Source organism: Trichomycterus rosablanca, chromosome 10 (assembly GCF_030014385.1).
Source record: "Trichomycterus rosablanca isolate fTriRos1 chromosome 10, fTriRos1.hap1, whole genome shotgun sequence".
In the NCBI taxonomy this organism is placed as follows: Eukaryota; Metazoa; Chordata; class Actinopteri; order Siluriformes; family Trichomycteridae; genus Trichomycterus; species Trichomycterus rosablanca.
Window position 1 is genome coordinate 12,905,873 of NC_085997.1, and position 15,649 is coordinate 12,921,521.

General features: G+C 39.7%; 1 protein-coding gene across 2 annotated transcripts in view; it reads left to right on the forward strand.

Moving 5' to 3' along the window:
- The first annotated feature begins 780 nt into the window (after positions 1-780).
- ablim2 (actin binding LIM protein family, member 2) overlaps positions 781-15,649 on the forward strand; it is a 133,279-nt gene continuing 118,410 nt past the window's right edge. For both annotated transcript variants that reach the window (XM_063002853.1, XM_063002852.1), the window contains exon 1: positions 781-847. In XM_063002853.1, the coding sequence (XP_062858923.1) occupies positions 832-847 (16 nt within the window). In that variant the 5' untranslated portion in view covers positions 781-831. The remainder of the gene's footprint in view (positions 848-15,649) is intronic.

The window sequence follows — 15,649 nt, forward strand, 5'->3', positions numbered from 1 at the left end:
CAGCAGTGACAGTGAGGTGTTTAAAAACTCCATCAGCATTGCTGTGTCTTATCCACTCATACCAGCACAACACACACTAACACACCACCACCATGTCAGTGTCACTGCAGTGCTGAGAATGATCCACCACCCAAATAATACCTGCTCTGTGGGGGTCCTGACATTGAAGAACAGAGTGAAATCAGGCTAAAAACGTATGTAGAGAAATAGATGGACTACAGTCAGTAACTGTAGAACTACAAAGTGCTTTTATATGGTAAGTGGAGCTGATCAAATGGCCAGTGAGTGTAGAAACAAGGAGGTGGTCATAATGTTATGCCTTATTAGTGTATGTATTTTTGACAAATAAAGGCATTCTATTACATTTTTATGTTTGTGTCACATCAGTACTTATATGCCAGAAAAATATGCCATGCAAGGGGGTCCTATGTGGGTCCCTTTCAATTGCTAAATAGGATGGGGGGGGGGGGGGGGAATTTGGGCTACAGTCAGTATTTGTACACCCACAAACTCAATCTATGTGGTAGGTGTAACTTCTAGAATAAGCGATAAATGACTGTTTAGTAGTCTGTTAAAATAGCACTGGGTTGTGATTTCACAATCTGGCAACCCCGTAACTGTATCTGGTGTGTGAGCGCTATAACGCTGGAGCGCTTCATTTTGAGGACACAGTCACCGCAGAGCGCTCAGAAGAGTATTGCTTTCTCCTCACATACGATGATTTATACACACAGATTTTAAACTTTACCTGGATATTTTCATTACATTTCGAAGCATATTCTGATTTCTTTGGATTTCTACCTGATTCTGTGACGGTGAGAAATAAGGAAAATGCCTGAAGAGAAAGGTGAGGCGAATGTAACCGACTGTTGCTGACGGTTTTTTGAATTGGTTGGTGAATGGTGAATGTTGTGGTGTTTTTACATTCTCACCCATCAACCTGTTACATACAGTACATACTGTCACATACAGTACATGCTGTTACATACAGTACATACTGTTACATACAGTACATGCTGTTACATACAGTACATAATGTTACATACAGTACATACTGTTACATACAGTACATGCTGTTACATACAGTACATAATGTTACATACAATACATACTGTTACATACAGTACATAATGTTACATACAATACATACTGTCACATACAATACATACTGTTACATACAGTACATGCTGTTACATACAATACATACTGTTACATACAGTACATAATGTTACATACATTACATAATGTTACATACAATACATACTGTTACATACAATACATACTGTTACATACAGTACATAATGTTACATACAGTACATGCTGTTACATACAGTACATAATGTTACATACAGTACATACTGTTACATACAGTACATGCTGTTACATACAGTACATAATGTTACATACAATACATACTGTTACATACAGTACATAATGTTACATACAGTACATGCTGTTACATACAGTACATAATGTTACATACATTACATAATGTTACATACAATACATACTGTCACATACAATACATACTGTTACATACAGTACATGCTGTTACATACAATACATACTGTTACATACAGTACATACTGTTACATACAGTACATAATGTTACATACATTACATAATGTTACATACAATACATACTGTTACATACAATACATACTGTTACATACAGTACATAATGTTACATACAGTACATAATGTTACATACAATACATACTGTTACATACAATACATACTGTTACATACAGTACATAATGTTACATACAATACATACTGTTACATACAGTACATAATGTTACATACAGTACATGCTGTTACATACAGTACATAATGTTACATACATTACATAATGTTACATACAATACATACTGTTACATACAGTGTATCACAAAAGTGAGTACACCCCTCACATTTCTGCAGATATTTAAGTATATATTTTCATGGGACAACACTGACAAAATGACACTTTGACACAATGAAAAGTAGTCTGTGTGCAGCTTATATAACAGTGTAAATTTATTCTTCCCTCAAAATAACTCAATATACAGCCATTAATGTCTAAACCACCAGCAACAAAAGTGAGTACACCCCTTAGTGAAAGTTCCTGAAGTGTCAATATTTTGTGTGGCCACCATTATTTCCCAGAACTGCCTTAACTCTCCTGGGCATGGAGTTTACCAGAGCTTCACAGGTTGCCACTGGAATGCTTTACCACTCCTCCATGACGACATCACGGAGCTGGCGGATATTCGAGACTTTGCGCTCCTCCACCTTCCGCTTGAGGATGCCCCAAAGATGTTCTATTGGGTTTAGGTCTGGAGACATGCTTGGCCAGTCCATCACCTTTACCCTCAGCCTCTTCAATAAAGCAGTGGTCGTCTTAGAGGTGTGTTTGGGGTCATTATCATGCTGGAACACTGCCCTGCGACCCAGTTTCCGGAGGGAGGGGATCATGCTCTGCTTAGTATTTCACAGTACATATTGGAGTTCATGTGTCCCTCAATGAAATGTAACTCCCCAACACCTGCTGCACTCATGCAGCCCCAGACCATGGCATTCCCACCACCATGCTTGACTGTAGGCATGACACACTTATCTTTGTACTCCTCACCTGATTGCCGCCACACATGCTTGAGACCATCTGAACCAAACAAATTAATCTTGGTCTCATCAGACCATAGGACATGGTTCCAGTAATCCATGTCCTTTGTTGACATGTCTTCAGCAAACTGTTTGCGGGCTTTCTTGTGTAGAGACTTCAGAAGAGGCTTCCTTCTGGGGTGACAGCCATGCAGACCAATTTGATGTAGTGTGCGGCGTATGGTCTGAGCACTGACAGGCTGACCCCCCACCTTTTCAATCTCTGCAGCAATGCTGACAGCACTCCTGCGCCTATCTTTCAAAGACAGCAGTTGGATGTGACGCTGAGCACGTGCACTCAGCTTCTTTGGACGACCAACGCGAGGTCTGTTCTGAGTGGACCCTGCTCTTTTAAAACGCTGGATGATCTTGGCCACTGTGCTGCAGCTCAGTTTCAGGGTGTTGGCAATCTTCTTGTAGCCTTGGCCATCTTCATGTAGCGCAACAATTCGTCTTTTAAGATCCTCAGAGAGTTCTTTGCCATGAGGTGCCATGTTGGAACTTTCAGTGACCAGTATGAGAGAGTGTGAGAGCTGTACTACTAAATTGAACACACCTGCTCCCTATGCACACCTGAGACCTAGTAACACTAACAAATCACATGACATTTTGGAGGAAAAATGACAAGCAGTGCTCAATTTGGACATTTAGGGGTGTAGTCTCTTAGGGGTGTACTCACTTTTGTTGCCGGTGGTTTAGACATTAATGGCTGTATATTGAGTTATTTTGAGGGAAGAATAAATTTACACTGTTATATAAGCTGCACACAGACTACTTTTCATTGTGTCAAAGTGTCATTTTGTCAGTGTTGTCCCATGAAAAGATATACTTAAATATCTGCAGAAATGTGAGGGGTGTACTCACTTTTGTGATACACTGTACAGTACATGCTGTTACATACAATACATACTGTTACATACAGTACATACTGTTACATACAGTACATAATGTTACATACATTACATAATGTTACATACAATACATACTGTTACATACAATACATACTGTTACATACAGTACATAATGTTACATACAGTACATAATGTTACATACAATACATACTGTTACATACAATACATACTGTTACATACAGTACATAATGTTACATACAATACATACTGTTACATACAGTACATACTGTTACATACAGTACATAATGTTACATACAATACATACTGTTACATACAGTACATAATGTTACATACAGTACATACTGTTACACACAGTACATACTGTTACATACAGTACATACTGTTACATACAATACATACTGTTTCATACAGTACATGCTGTTACATACAGTACATACTGTTACATACAGTACATACTGTTACAATACATACTGTTACATACAGTACATATTGTTACCAGAGGATGTTTTGAAAACATTTGAACTCAGACATGTTAGTTTACATTTTATAGTGTCTATAAATAAACAAAGCTAAATAATTTCAGAACTACCCACATTTAATATAAAGTTTGCATAAATATGCACACCATCGAACTAAAACTTTGTTAAAGCACCTTTGATTTAAAAAAAAAGTATTCAGTCTCTTTGGGTAAGAGTATATCAGCATAGCACATCCAGACTTGGCAGTCTTTGCCTACTTCTCCTTGCAAAAGCACTCCATCAAGGTCATCTCCTGTGCACAGCCCTCTTCAGGTCACCCCACAGATTTTTAGTTGTATTCAGGTCTATGCTCTGACTGAGCCAATTCAAAACTTTAATCTTCTGGTGAAGCCATTCTTTTGTTGATGTGCGTTAGGTCGGTGGGTGCTGAAAGGTAAAATAACTCTTTAGCTTTAGCTTTTTAGCAGTGGCCTGAACGTTTTGTGCCAAAATAGACTGCCAATTTTCTCCCCTAATCTAGTCGTGTCCAATTACACTGATTGCGTCCTCTATACTGATTCGACCCTTCACCGCTGACTGAGGACGCCTCTCAACTGACATCCGCCCCCTCCGGCACGTACAGTCAGTACAGACTGCATTCTTCACCTGCACGAGTCGAGTTCATACACTGACGGGCACTGTGTATGAAGGGCCACACCCCATCAGCATTATTGCTCAGCCCTATGCAGGCGCCATCAGTCAGCCAGCAGGGGCCGCAGTCGCACCAGTTATGAGGACCTATGATCCGACTTTCTTACCCTCTAACCCTGAACAACAGTCAATCGTTGTTCATGCAGCCGCCCAGCCCAGTCGGAAAGGCAGAGCTGAGATTCTATACAATGTTTTCGAAACCCCAACTCTGGTGTGCTAGCGTACTTTACCGCTGCGCCACCTGAGCGGCCTAATAGAGGACCTTTGTAGACTTTTTATATCCACAGTGCAAACATTTAAATCTTCATTAATTTATCTTGACTATTTAAGTCATTTCCCTGTTTCCAATTATGTCCATATGACCAGCCTAAATAATAGATTCGCTGAGGATTCGAACCCTGGATCCCAATTACATTGTATGAAAACGTAACCATATGCATTATGTAATGAAGCCAAAATGTATTTATTTCGAAAGGTTATGGAACGCTGAGTTAGTAATTGCTCTAAAATGGTTTAATTTAAAAGTGTATAGAGGTTAGGCAGGTAATGACATTTTATGTAAACTTTATTCATTAACATAGATTATAGCCTTAGTTGAATTATGGTAAAGGATTTTTTGTTAATTTTAGAATTCATTAGGGATATTAATTTATATTGTGGTCAAAATGACATTTACACACACTTCTATTCAACCTAACTGTTGTCAGCAGCCAGGTCATCTGAGGAGCAAAGTAAATTGCATAGTTGTTATGATGCTTCTTTGCATTTGCTGTTAGTTGGCAGCAGAAAGCTGAAAGCAGTTAAATTGCATAGTTATTTACACAGTAAGTCCATTAATCAATAGCAGTTTTGCTAAACAAATATTTAATATGAGTGATTTAAACAATATGTACTCAAACAGGCTAAGCTCTCAGCCTCAGTGATCTCTGTATCAGGCATCATGAGCTGTAATGCAATCTAAAATGTCTGGGCTGTATTTCGTACCTTGAGCCAAGTGTGCTTTTTACATACACAAGTTATTGTAGTTGTTTTGGGCTTTTCAAAAATGGTTTTTCTGTGCTTCAATGATTGAAACACACATCCTTCTTCTCCTAAAATTTTTGAGCGTTTTCAGAAAATATGCTTAGTCAAAAGTAAACATACAGCAGCTTATAGGTGAAGAAAGTAAAGAGTGGCAGTAACAAAGTAACAGAAACAGAGTCTGTCAAAAAATACACAAAAAAAATCCATTAAAACTAAAAATGGAAATCTAAAACTAATAAAATAGGCAAGGAGCATCTCATGCACATAATATATTAGCATGAAACTCACTGTATTAAACTGCACACAGAACCAAGAGAGCTGCAGTGTTTTGAATACCATCCTATATATATAAAAAAAAGGTGTGTGCTAAGTAGAATTTTCATTGTGTGTGAATTGAGACATAGCCCTGCTGCTAACCAGCAGAGGTGGAAAGTAACGAATTACATTTACTCGCATTGTTGTAATTGAGTAGTTTTTTTGGGGTACTTGTTACAACCTGTAATTTTACTTTTACTTAAGTATGTTTTGTATTAAGAATTGTAATTTGCTACATTTTAAATAACATCCGTTACTGAGTAAATAAAAAACGCTAAAGAAAGCGCGTCTGGGAAACTGCTGCAGTGAATGCTGGGATGGATAAATAAACTGGCGCTGAAATCTCCAATGCGAAGTTGAATGCAAAGTTGAACTCGAAGCAAGTAAAGCGAACCCCTGGTCATATCTGAGGGATCACTTTGGCTTCAAGCGCAACAAAGGCAACAGCTTTATTATGCAGTGTAAGCTGTGTTTGCCCAGAGAGACTGAACTAGCACCTTATAAAAACTCGACATCAAACATGTAGAGGTAAATTAAATAATACTTGTACCGTTGCAGTAGTAGTTAAAATTAGTAGTATTCGTAGTTTAGTAGCACAAAATAAGCCATAAGACATCAATGCCTGCCATGGCTAAGACACTGCTAATGTTAGTTAGCCACTATTGACCTGGACTAAGTTAGCGTCAAGTCTAACAAGCTATAAAATAATGCTAACGTTAAACAGCGATTTATTGAGGATAAACAGAAATAATTTTATTTTGAATTAATAACAGCAGTTCCAGTCTGTTAGGTAGGGTGGCCAGCCGTCCGGTTTTCCGGCTGCCAGTCCTCCATCCACGCAACGCTAGGACGGACACTTAAAAATCCTCCTTTTGGAGTGAACTGGTTTCATTTTTTATCAGTGTTATCTGTCATTGGCTCAGGTACACATCAAAACAAATGCTTTGTATTTTATTGGTTTAACAGCCTTATTTGACTGCTTATAGTGCTACCACTGGCCAATCGCAGAAGGTCCGCCCTCTAAATGCTAGTCTGTGATTGGGTGGTTGAATTTCGCCCGCTCGCTCTGTTCTGTATACACCTCTAATAGAGTCAGTTAGTCAGCAGCTCTCATGCTCAGGAACGCTGTGAAAATGCCAAAAAGTAAACTTTCGGAGGCAGCGAGGAACGGACTTAAATATCAAAAGTAGACACAACATTTAGTGAGTAAAACAGTAATTTGTTTTAGAATTCTTGCTTAAATTGGTCAAAAACTCTGTTATATGGGTTATGGTTTCATTCTGTGTGTTGCAGTATCATGTCCCCCTGTTCCTGGTATGATGTCCTCCTTTTGGGTGTAATGTCCTCCTTTTTGTGGCTATGAATGTGGCCACCCTACTGTTAGGTCTGTAGAGTGGTTAAATCCACACATTAACTGCTAATATGCACTGCATCACTGATCTTTTTGCTCAATGTGCAGCATAATACAATGGGCAGGCTACTTGGTCCACCAGCCTGTGATAAGTGAGTTCTCAGAAAAAGAAGAGAGAGGGAACTCAAGAAATAGGACAGACTTAAAAAGTGGTGAGGCAGCCATTCTACAGCCATGCGTGGAAACACTTGATGGATGCGCACATAAGGGAGCCGATGCCTTTAGAGGTCGCCGCCACACTGGCTGAGTCCCCTGAAAAAATCGAAAGCCATGCCGAGATTAGTGCTGGTTAAAAATGCAACCAAGCTGGCATCATGGTTTCAAAGACGAGAAAGAAGCAGGTTGTCAACGGAAAAGCAGCAACACAGTGGCAAAGAAAGTGTAATTAAATAGACATTCCTCTACCTAGTGAATTATTGCTTAATGAAAAGCACTAAGTTTCAGTGTAAGGAATCAGCACTGTGATTCGTCTGCACCTCCATGCCCATTAATGGCATGTAATGTAATGCAAAAGCCCTTTACTTAAAGTTTCTATGGCTGATTATTTTCTGTGAAAGAAAAAAAACTCTAATCAAGCAGCTTGAGTCACATAAGGGGTGATTGATGAGTCTTATATCAGCAGTCTGTATTGATATGTAGATTTGTACATGGTCAGTAGTGTACATTTATGGCATTTAGCAGATGATTTTATCCAAAGTGACTTACAAATGTGGCTGAATACAATTGCAGGTTAAGGGCCTTGTTGAGGGGCCTAACAGTGGCAACCTGGCAGTGGTGGGGATTGAACCAGCAACATTACCAGATTACCATTTAAATGACATTTTAATTGACATCATTAATCAAATTGTAACTTTTGGTTAATTGTTGATGTCCCTAGTCTATAAAAATAGTAAACAAACTAACACTGGAGTTGATTAATGTTATGAAACCTTCAGAACATATTTCCATTGCAGTGTAAAGAAAGGGTGTGATGGGTGATGGAAATAATTACAAGATCTTTGTTGTCACATTGTTGAGTGATAACTACAGTAATAGATTCATAACCATTATTTTCTAAAGTGATACAATATTCCCACCAGCTGCCATCACAGAATTTTAGAAAGCAGTCTGACATTTAACAGGTTCATGATAGCTGAACTACAAGGAAATTCCCCCAGCACTGTTGGAAAGGTTTTCATTTTGTAATGGCTGTGAAATGCGTGTGTGTGTGTGTGTGTGTGTTTGGTGAGTTTTCCATGTTATCTTTGTGAGTGCATCATGCTCTGATAAGCAAAGACTAAAGCTTGATGCCTCGTGAGCTAAGTGAAGTGTTGGCCAGGGCTGACGGTCCTCCACCTGCAGTAGTGCCACGTCCAAGTCATGATGCAATTCTGATTTCCAGAGAACACTTTCTTTGGTGTTACTTGGATCCAATTCATAGGGAGGGGTTATACAGCGACTGTGGTACATTCCAGTAATCAAGTAACTGTAACTATGCTTAACACTCCCTCAGAGTAAAAACAATGTGTGGTTCCTTTATGCGTGATCAAAAAATACTATGGGTCTGTTTTAAACCTAGTGAGTGGTCTTACTGCCCCCTGCCTACCTTGGCAGCAGCTTAAGTAAGATTCGAAGTAAGTGACATCAAAGGCATATTACTGAGACTTTTGATGAGAAAAGTTGTGCTTCACTCAATGCTGGGATTGTCTTTACCGCTGAGGAAGCACTCCATGCTCCCTGGTTATCACTAGGTTTTAGGTCCGACCCATAGATTCCACGGTTTGTTATTATTTCTATTGCCAACTGACTTGTGTTGTATCTGTAACCCAAGCTGAATTTGATGTCATCTGCAATTGCATTTGTGTCAGAAAACAATACAAGTCAACACAGGTAAGCAATCTTATAGTCTTTTACCTATAATTAGGGTCCTACCAAAATCACAGTGCCACATTTCCTGGCAGTCATTTAATTATACTGAATGATATAATACATGGAAGCTACAATACACAGAACAACCTACCTTAATGACTGAATGTAAATGTAGAACATCCAGTAACAGTGTGAGGCTTTATGTCATTAAAAATGCTCATCTGCATTTTGAAACAACACTCAGAATTGGTTGGGAGTTTTTCAAACTCAGTTACCCGAGTAGTGTTTTTTAGACTTGGACATCTTGGGAGATTTTGTCTAACTGAATTGCTGTAGGATTGCTAGGACTGCTCTATAGTGCAAATTAACCAGTAAACATGAGACACTTGAATGCTACAGAAATGAAAAGCGGTAAATTGCTAACAAGGGTATGGATAGTTTTACATTTGAAATTATTGCAGCTGTACTAAAATACTAAAATATCCAGTGGATAAACTAATTTAGCTTTATTAAGCAATTAAGCTTTATTAGCTAATGTTTGGCGCCCAGGTGGCGCAGCGGGACATTTTGCTAGCACACCAACGCAGAGATTCTGAACTCCTCGGTTCAAAACTCGCCGTTGCCACCTGGCGGGCACATCTGGTATCCCTCAATCTGGAAGCATAATTAAGTGCGCTAAATCGGGAAAAATGCATATATATACTGTGTATATATATATATATAGTGGGGGAAATAAGTATTTGATCCCCTGCTGATTTTGTAAGTTTACCCCCTTACAAAGACTTGAACAGTCTATAATTTTTATGGAAGGTTTATTTTAACAGAGAGAGACAGATCCAGAAATCCAGAAAAAAAACATTAAATAAAAGTTATAAATTAATTTGTATTTAATTAAGGGAAATAAGTATTTGATCCCCTACCAACCAGCAAGAATTCTGACCCCCACAGACCGGTTATGTGCCCATGAGGCACACAAATTAGTCCTGTCCCTGTATAAAAGACTCCTGTCACAGAATCAGTTTCTTCCGTTCAAATCTCTCGACCACCATGGGCAAGACCAAAGAGCTATCAAAGGACGTCAGGGACAAGATTGTAGACCTGCACAAGGCTGGAATGGGCTACAAGACCATCAGCAAGAAGCTTGGTGAGAAAGAGACCACTGTTGGTGCGATAATTCGAAAATGGAAGAAATACAAGATCACAGTCAATCACCCTCACTCTGGAGCTCCATGCAAGATCTCACCTGGTGGGGTAAGAATGATTCTGAGAAAGGTGAGGTCAGTCCAGAATTACATGGGAGGAGCTTGTCAATTCTTTCTTGTAATTCTTTAAAAATCCTACAATGTGATTTCCTGGATTTTTTTTTCTCATTTTGTCTCTCATAGTTGAAGTGTACCTATGATGAAAATTACAGACCTCTCTCATCTTTCTAAGTAGGAGAACTTGCACAATCAGTGGCTGACTAAATACTTTTTGGCCCCACTGTACTTATTTCCCCCACTGTATATATATATATATACAGTGTATCACAAAAGTGAGTACACCCCTCACATTTCTGCAGATATTTAAGTATATCTTTTCATGGGACAACACTGACAAAATGACACTTTGACACAATGAAAAGTAGTCTGTGTGCAGCTTATATAACAGTGTAAATTTATTCTTCCCTCAAAATAACTCAATATACAGCCATTAATGTCTAAACCACCGGCAACAAAAGTGAGTACACCCCTTAGTGAAAGTTCCTGAAGTGTCAATATTTTGTGTGGCCACCATTATTTCCCAGAACTGCCTTAACTCTCCTGGGCATGGAGTTTACCAGAGCTTCACAGGTTGCCACTGGAATGCTTTTCCACTCCTCCATGACGACATCACGGAGCTGGCGGATATTCGAGACTTTGCGCTCCTCCACCTTCCGCTTGAGGATGCCCCAAAGATGTTCTATTGGGTTTAGGTCTGGAGACATGCTTGGCCAGTCCATCACATTTACCCTCAGCCTCTTCAATAAAGCAGTGGTCGTCTTAGAGGTGTGTTTGGGGTCATTATCATGCTGGAACACTGCACTGCGACCCAGTTTCCGGAGGGAGGGGATCATGCTCTGCTTCAGTATTTCACAGTACATATTGGAGTTCATGTGTCCCTCAATGAAATGTAACTCCCCAACACCTGCTGCACTCATGCAGCCCCAGACCATGGCATTCCCACCACCATGCTTGACTGTAGGCATGACACACTTATCTTTGTACTCCTCACCTGATTGCCGCCACACATGCTTGAGACCATCTGAACCAAACAAATTAATCTTGGTCTCATCAGACCATAGGACATGGTTCCAGTAATCCATGTCCTTTGTTGACATGTCTTCAGCAAACTGTTTGCGGGCTTTCTTTTGTAGAGACTTCAGAAGAGGCTTCCTTCTGGGGTGACAGCCATGCAGACCAATTTGATGTAGTGTGCGGCGTATGGTCTGAGCACTGACAGGCTGACCCCCCACCTTTTCAATCTCTGCAGCAATGCTGACAGCACTCCTGCGCCTATCTTTCAAAGACAGCAGTTGGATGTGACGCTGAGCACGTGCACTCGGCTTCTTTGGACGACCAACGCGAGGTCTGTTCTGAGTGGACCCTGCTCTTTTAAAACGCTGGATGATCTTGGCCACTGTGCTGCAGCTCAGTTTCAGGGTGTTGGCAATCTTCTTGTAGCCTTGGCCATCTTCATGTAGCGCAACAATTCGTCTTTTAAGATCCTCAGAGAGTTCTTTGCCATGAGGTGCCATGTTGGAACTTTCAGTGACCAGTATGAGAGAGTGTGAGAGCTGTACTACTAAATTGAACACACCTGCTCCCTATGCACACCTGAGACCTAGTAACACTAACAAGTCACATGACATTTTGGATGGAAAATGACAAGCAGTGCTCAATTTGGACATTTAGGGGTGTAGTCTCTTAGGGGTGTACTCACTTTTGTTGCCGGTGGTTTAGACATTAATGGCTGTATATTGAGTTATTTTGAGGGAAGAATAAATTTACACTGTTATATAAGTTGCACACAGACTACTTTTCATTGTGTCAAAGTATCATTTTGTCAGTGTTGTCCCATGAAAAGATATACTTAAATATCTGCAGAAATGTGAGGGGTGTACTCACTTTTGTGATACACTGTATATATATACAGTATATATACTCAGTCACTCATATGGGTATAACCAAATCACCTATTGGCTTGTTTTGGAAGGTTCGGAAGGTCACTCATGCTGGCAGAGATAGAGCTTGGGTCACTGAAGTTGTATGGCACCAACACTGCCAACAACGGTTTATTAGTATTATTAATATTATTTAAAAGTGCCAATTAAAATGATATTTTTATCCAGTTTCAATCTCCTTTTATAAGGTGCTTTTAAGATACACAGACACACTATTGTGCATCAAGATAATGTAAGTAGGATTTTTACAATATTTGAACTATTGAGAATAGACTTGATCCAAGGCTGCTGCACTGGAGCCCTGCTATGATGTAACATTTGGATTTGAGCCAATAGTCAGACAGACGCCCTTATAGCGGCACAGAAACATCAATACCCTCTTTTATAGGACAACAGACATACACACTGCAGCACTGCAATGAAATACTGCTACAAAATACCATTATACCATTGTAATTGCAGAATCCAGTTGCTGCTCTGACTTTAGATTGTAATGTTATGACTGCAAGAACTTGATTACATTTTATTTTGATTTACCTGTGGCGGCACGGTGTCTAAGTGAGTAGCACTGTCGCCTCACAGCAAGAAGGTCCTGGGTTCGATCCCCAGGTGGGGTGGTCTGGGTCCTTTCTGTGTGGAGTTTGCATGTTCTCCCCGTGTCTGCGTGGGTTTCCTCCGGGAGCTCCGGTTTCCTCCCACAGTTCAAAAACATGCAGTCATGTTAGTTGGAGACACTGAATTGCCCTATAGGTGATTGGGTGTGTGTGTATGTATGTGTGTGTGTGTGTGTGTGTATGTGTGTCTGCCCTGCGATGGACTGGCGCCCCTTCCAGGGTGTTACTGTGTGCCTTGCGCCCACTGAAAAGCTGGGATAGGCTCCAGCACCTTGTTGAGAGTGGCTTTAAGATGTTTGTTGCATTGTGCTTAGCATATTTAGTTCTAATTATCTGCTTGCTACCATCTGTTTAAAATCTACATTCTGAATGCTTAACTCATTCTTTATGGTGTGTATATTCCATGTTACTGCACATTTAATTGAAAAATAGGAATAAAATGAAAGCCTAAAGCCATGTTTACATGAAAAAGTGTTTTCCAAAGTGGGTGCTGTGACACCCTAGGATTCCATACTGTTCAGTCAGTGGGGTCTGCTATATATTGAAATCATATTTAGAACTGACAAAACATATCATAAACATTTTTAATACAGCTCTACAAACACAATACACTGATGAGCAAGACATTAGGAACATCTCCAAAAATGTGCATGACAATGCTTATTCCGTAACAGTTGTTCATGTGACGGTTAGGGATAGTTTAAATGTTAACCTGAGTGACTTTAATAATGAACAAACTGCTATGACCAGATGACAGGGTTAAAATATGTCTGAAACAGCAAGGTGTGCTCACAGGCAGCTATGGTGAATACCCACCAACAATGGTCAGAGAAGGGACAAGACAGAAAGACAAACAGGTTGTCAGTCAGACAGGACTCTTTGATGCCAGAGGACTTGCAGGCTATGCCATCTGGTATGGACCAGCAGATGAGTTAATGTGGCTCATAATGTTAACTCTGGTAATGAGGTGAATGTGTGTGAACCCTGCTGTGTATGGGGCTGCGTAGTCGCAGGGCACTCAAAGTGGCCATGCTAACTCCTGCACACATCTTCTCCAAGATCATGTTGATGGTCGGATGCATGTACATTATTAACATTGTTATATACTGTATATATATATATATATATATTAGGGCTGTCGAAGTTAACGCGATTAAAAAAAATAGTGCCGTTAACGCAAATTCTATTTGGCCCTGCGAGTCATCCGTAGTTCATGTTGAGACTTGACTGTGCACCAACGTTTTAACGTCGGATTTGCCACCGTTTGTTTCATTTGCGGTTTGTTAACATAATGTAACCGAGCATTGTAGTGATGCACTTGCTTAATAAAGAAATAAATACACGGTATATTCACAAGTTGTCGGGAGCAGAACACTTTATTACTTCTTCTGTTACGGTACCGAATAGCAAACAGCTAGAGTCATACCGTTAGCCAAGCATGCTATTCCATGCACTATGGAAGCCCCAAAGGGTCAAAACACACTCACTCACATGTTTGCTGATGGAGAAATTTTAACCTACAATCTGACATTTATACGAAGTCAAGGGTCTCTGCTGGATAGTATTACTGCCTAGTATGTGAGTGAATAAAACTCCCTTACAGTTTTCTCTTGTCCCAGCAGTTTTTAACATAAGTACATTTAGCATAAAATGTGTTCACCATTTTAATTGTAACATTTCACTTAAAAATCCTTGTTTTCTATAACATTTACACAGATTTTTTTTAAATGCGATTAACTATATGAAATTCTGAGATTAATCGCGATTAAAATTGTTATCGTTTGACAGCCCTAATATATATATATATATATATATACAGTGAAGCCCGAAATTATTCATACCCCTGGCAAATTTTGACTTAAAGTTACTTTTATTCAACCAGCAATTTTTTTTTTGGACCGGAAATGACACAGGCGTCTCCCAGAAGATAATAAGGCGATGTACAAGAGGCATCATTATGGAAAAAAAAATTTCTCAGCTTTTATTTACATTTGAACAAAAAGTGGCATGTCCAAAATTATTCATACCCTTCTCAATAATTAATAGAAAAGCCTTTATTGGCTATTACAGCAATCAAACGCTTCCTATAATTGCTGACCAGCTTTTTGCATGTCTCCACTGGTATTTTTGCCCATTCATCTTTAGCGATGAGCTCCAACTCTTTCAGGTTGGAGGGTCTCCTTGCCATCACCCTGATCTTTAGCTCCCTCCACAGATTCTCAATTGGATTCAAGTCAGGACTCTGGCTGGGCCACTGCAAAATGTTAATGTTTTTGTCCGCTAACCATTTCTTCACCACTTTTGCTGTGTGTTTTGGGTCGTTGTCGTGCTGAAATGTCCACTGGTGCCCAAGGCCAAGTTTCTCTGCAGACTGCCTGATGTTGTTGTTGAGAATCTTGATGTATTGATCTTTTTTCATGATGCCGTTTACTGTGATTAGGTTCCCTGGTCCATTGGCTGAAAAACACCCCCAAATCATTAGGTTCCCACCACCATGTTTGACAGTGGGGATGGTGTTCTTAGGGTTGAAGGCTTCTCCTTTTTTACGCCAA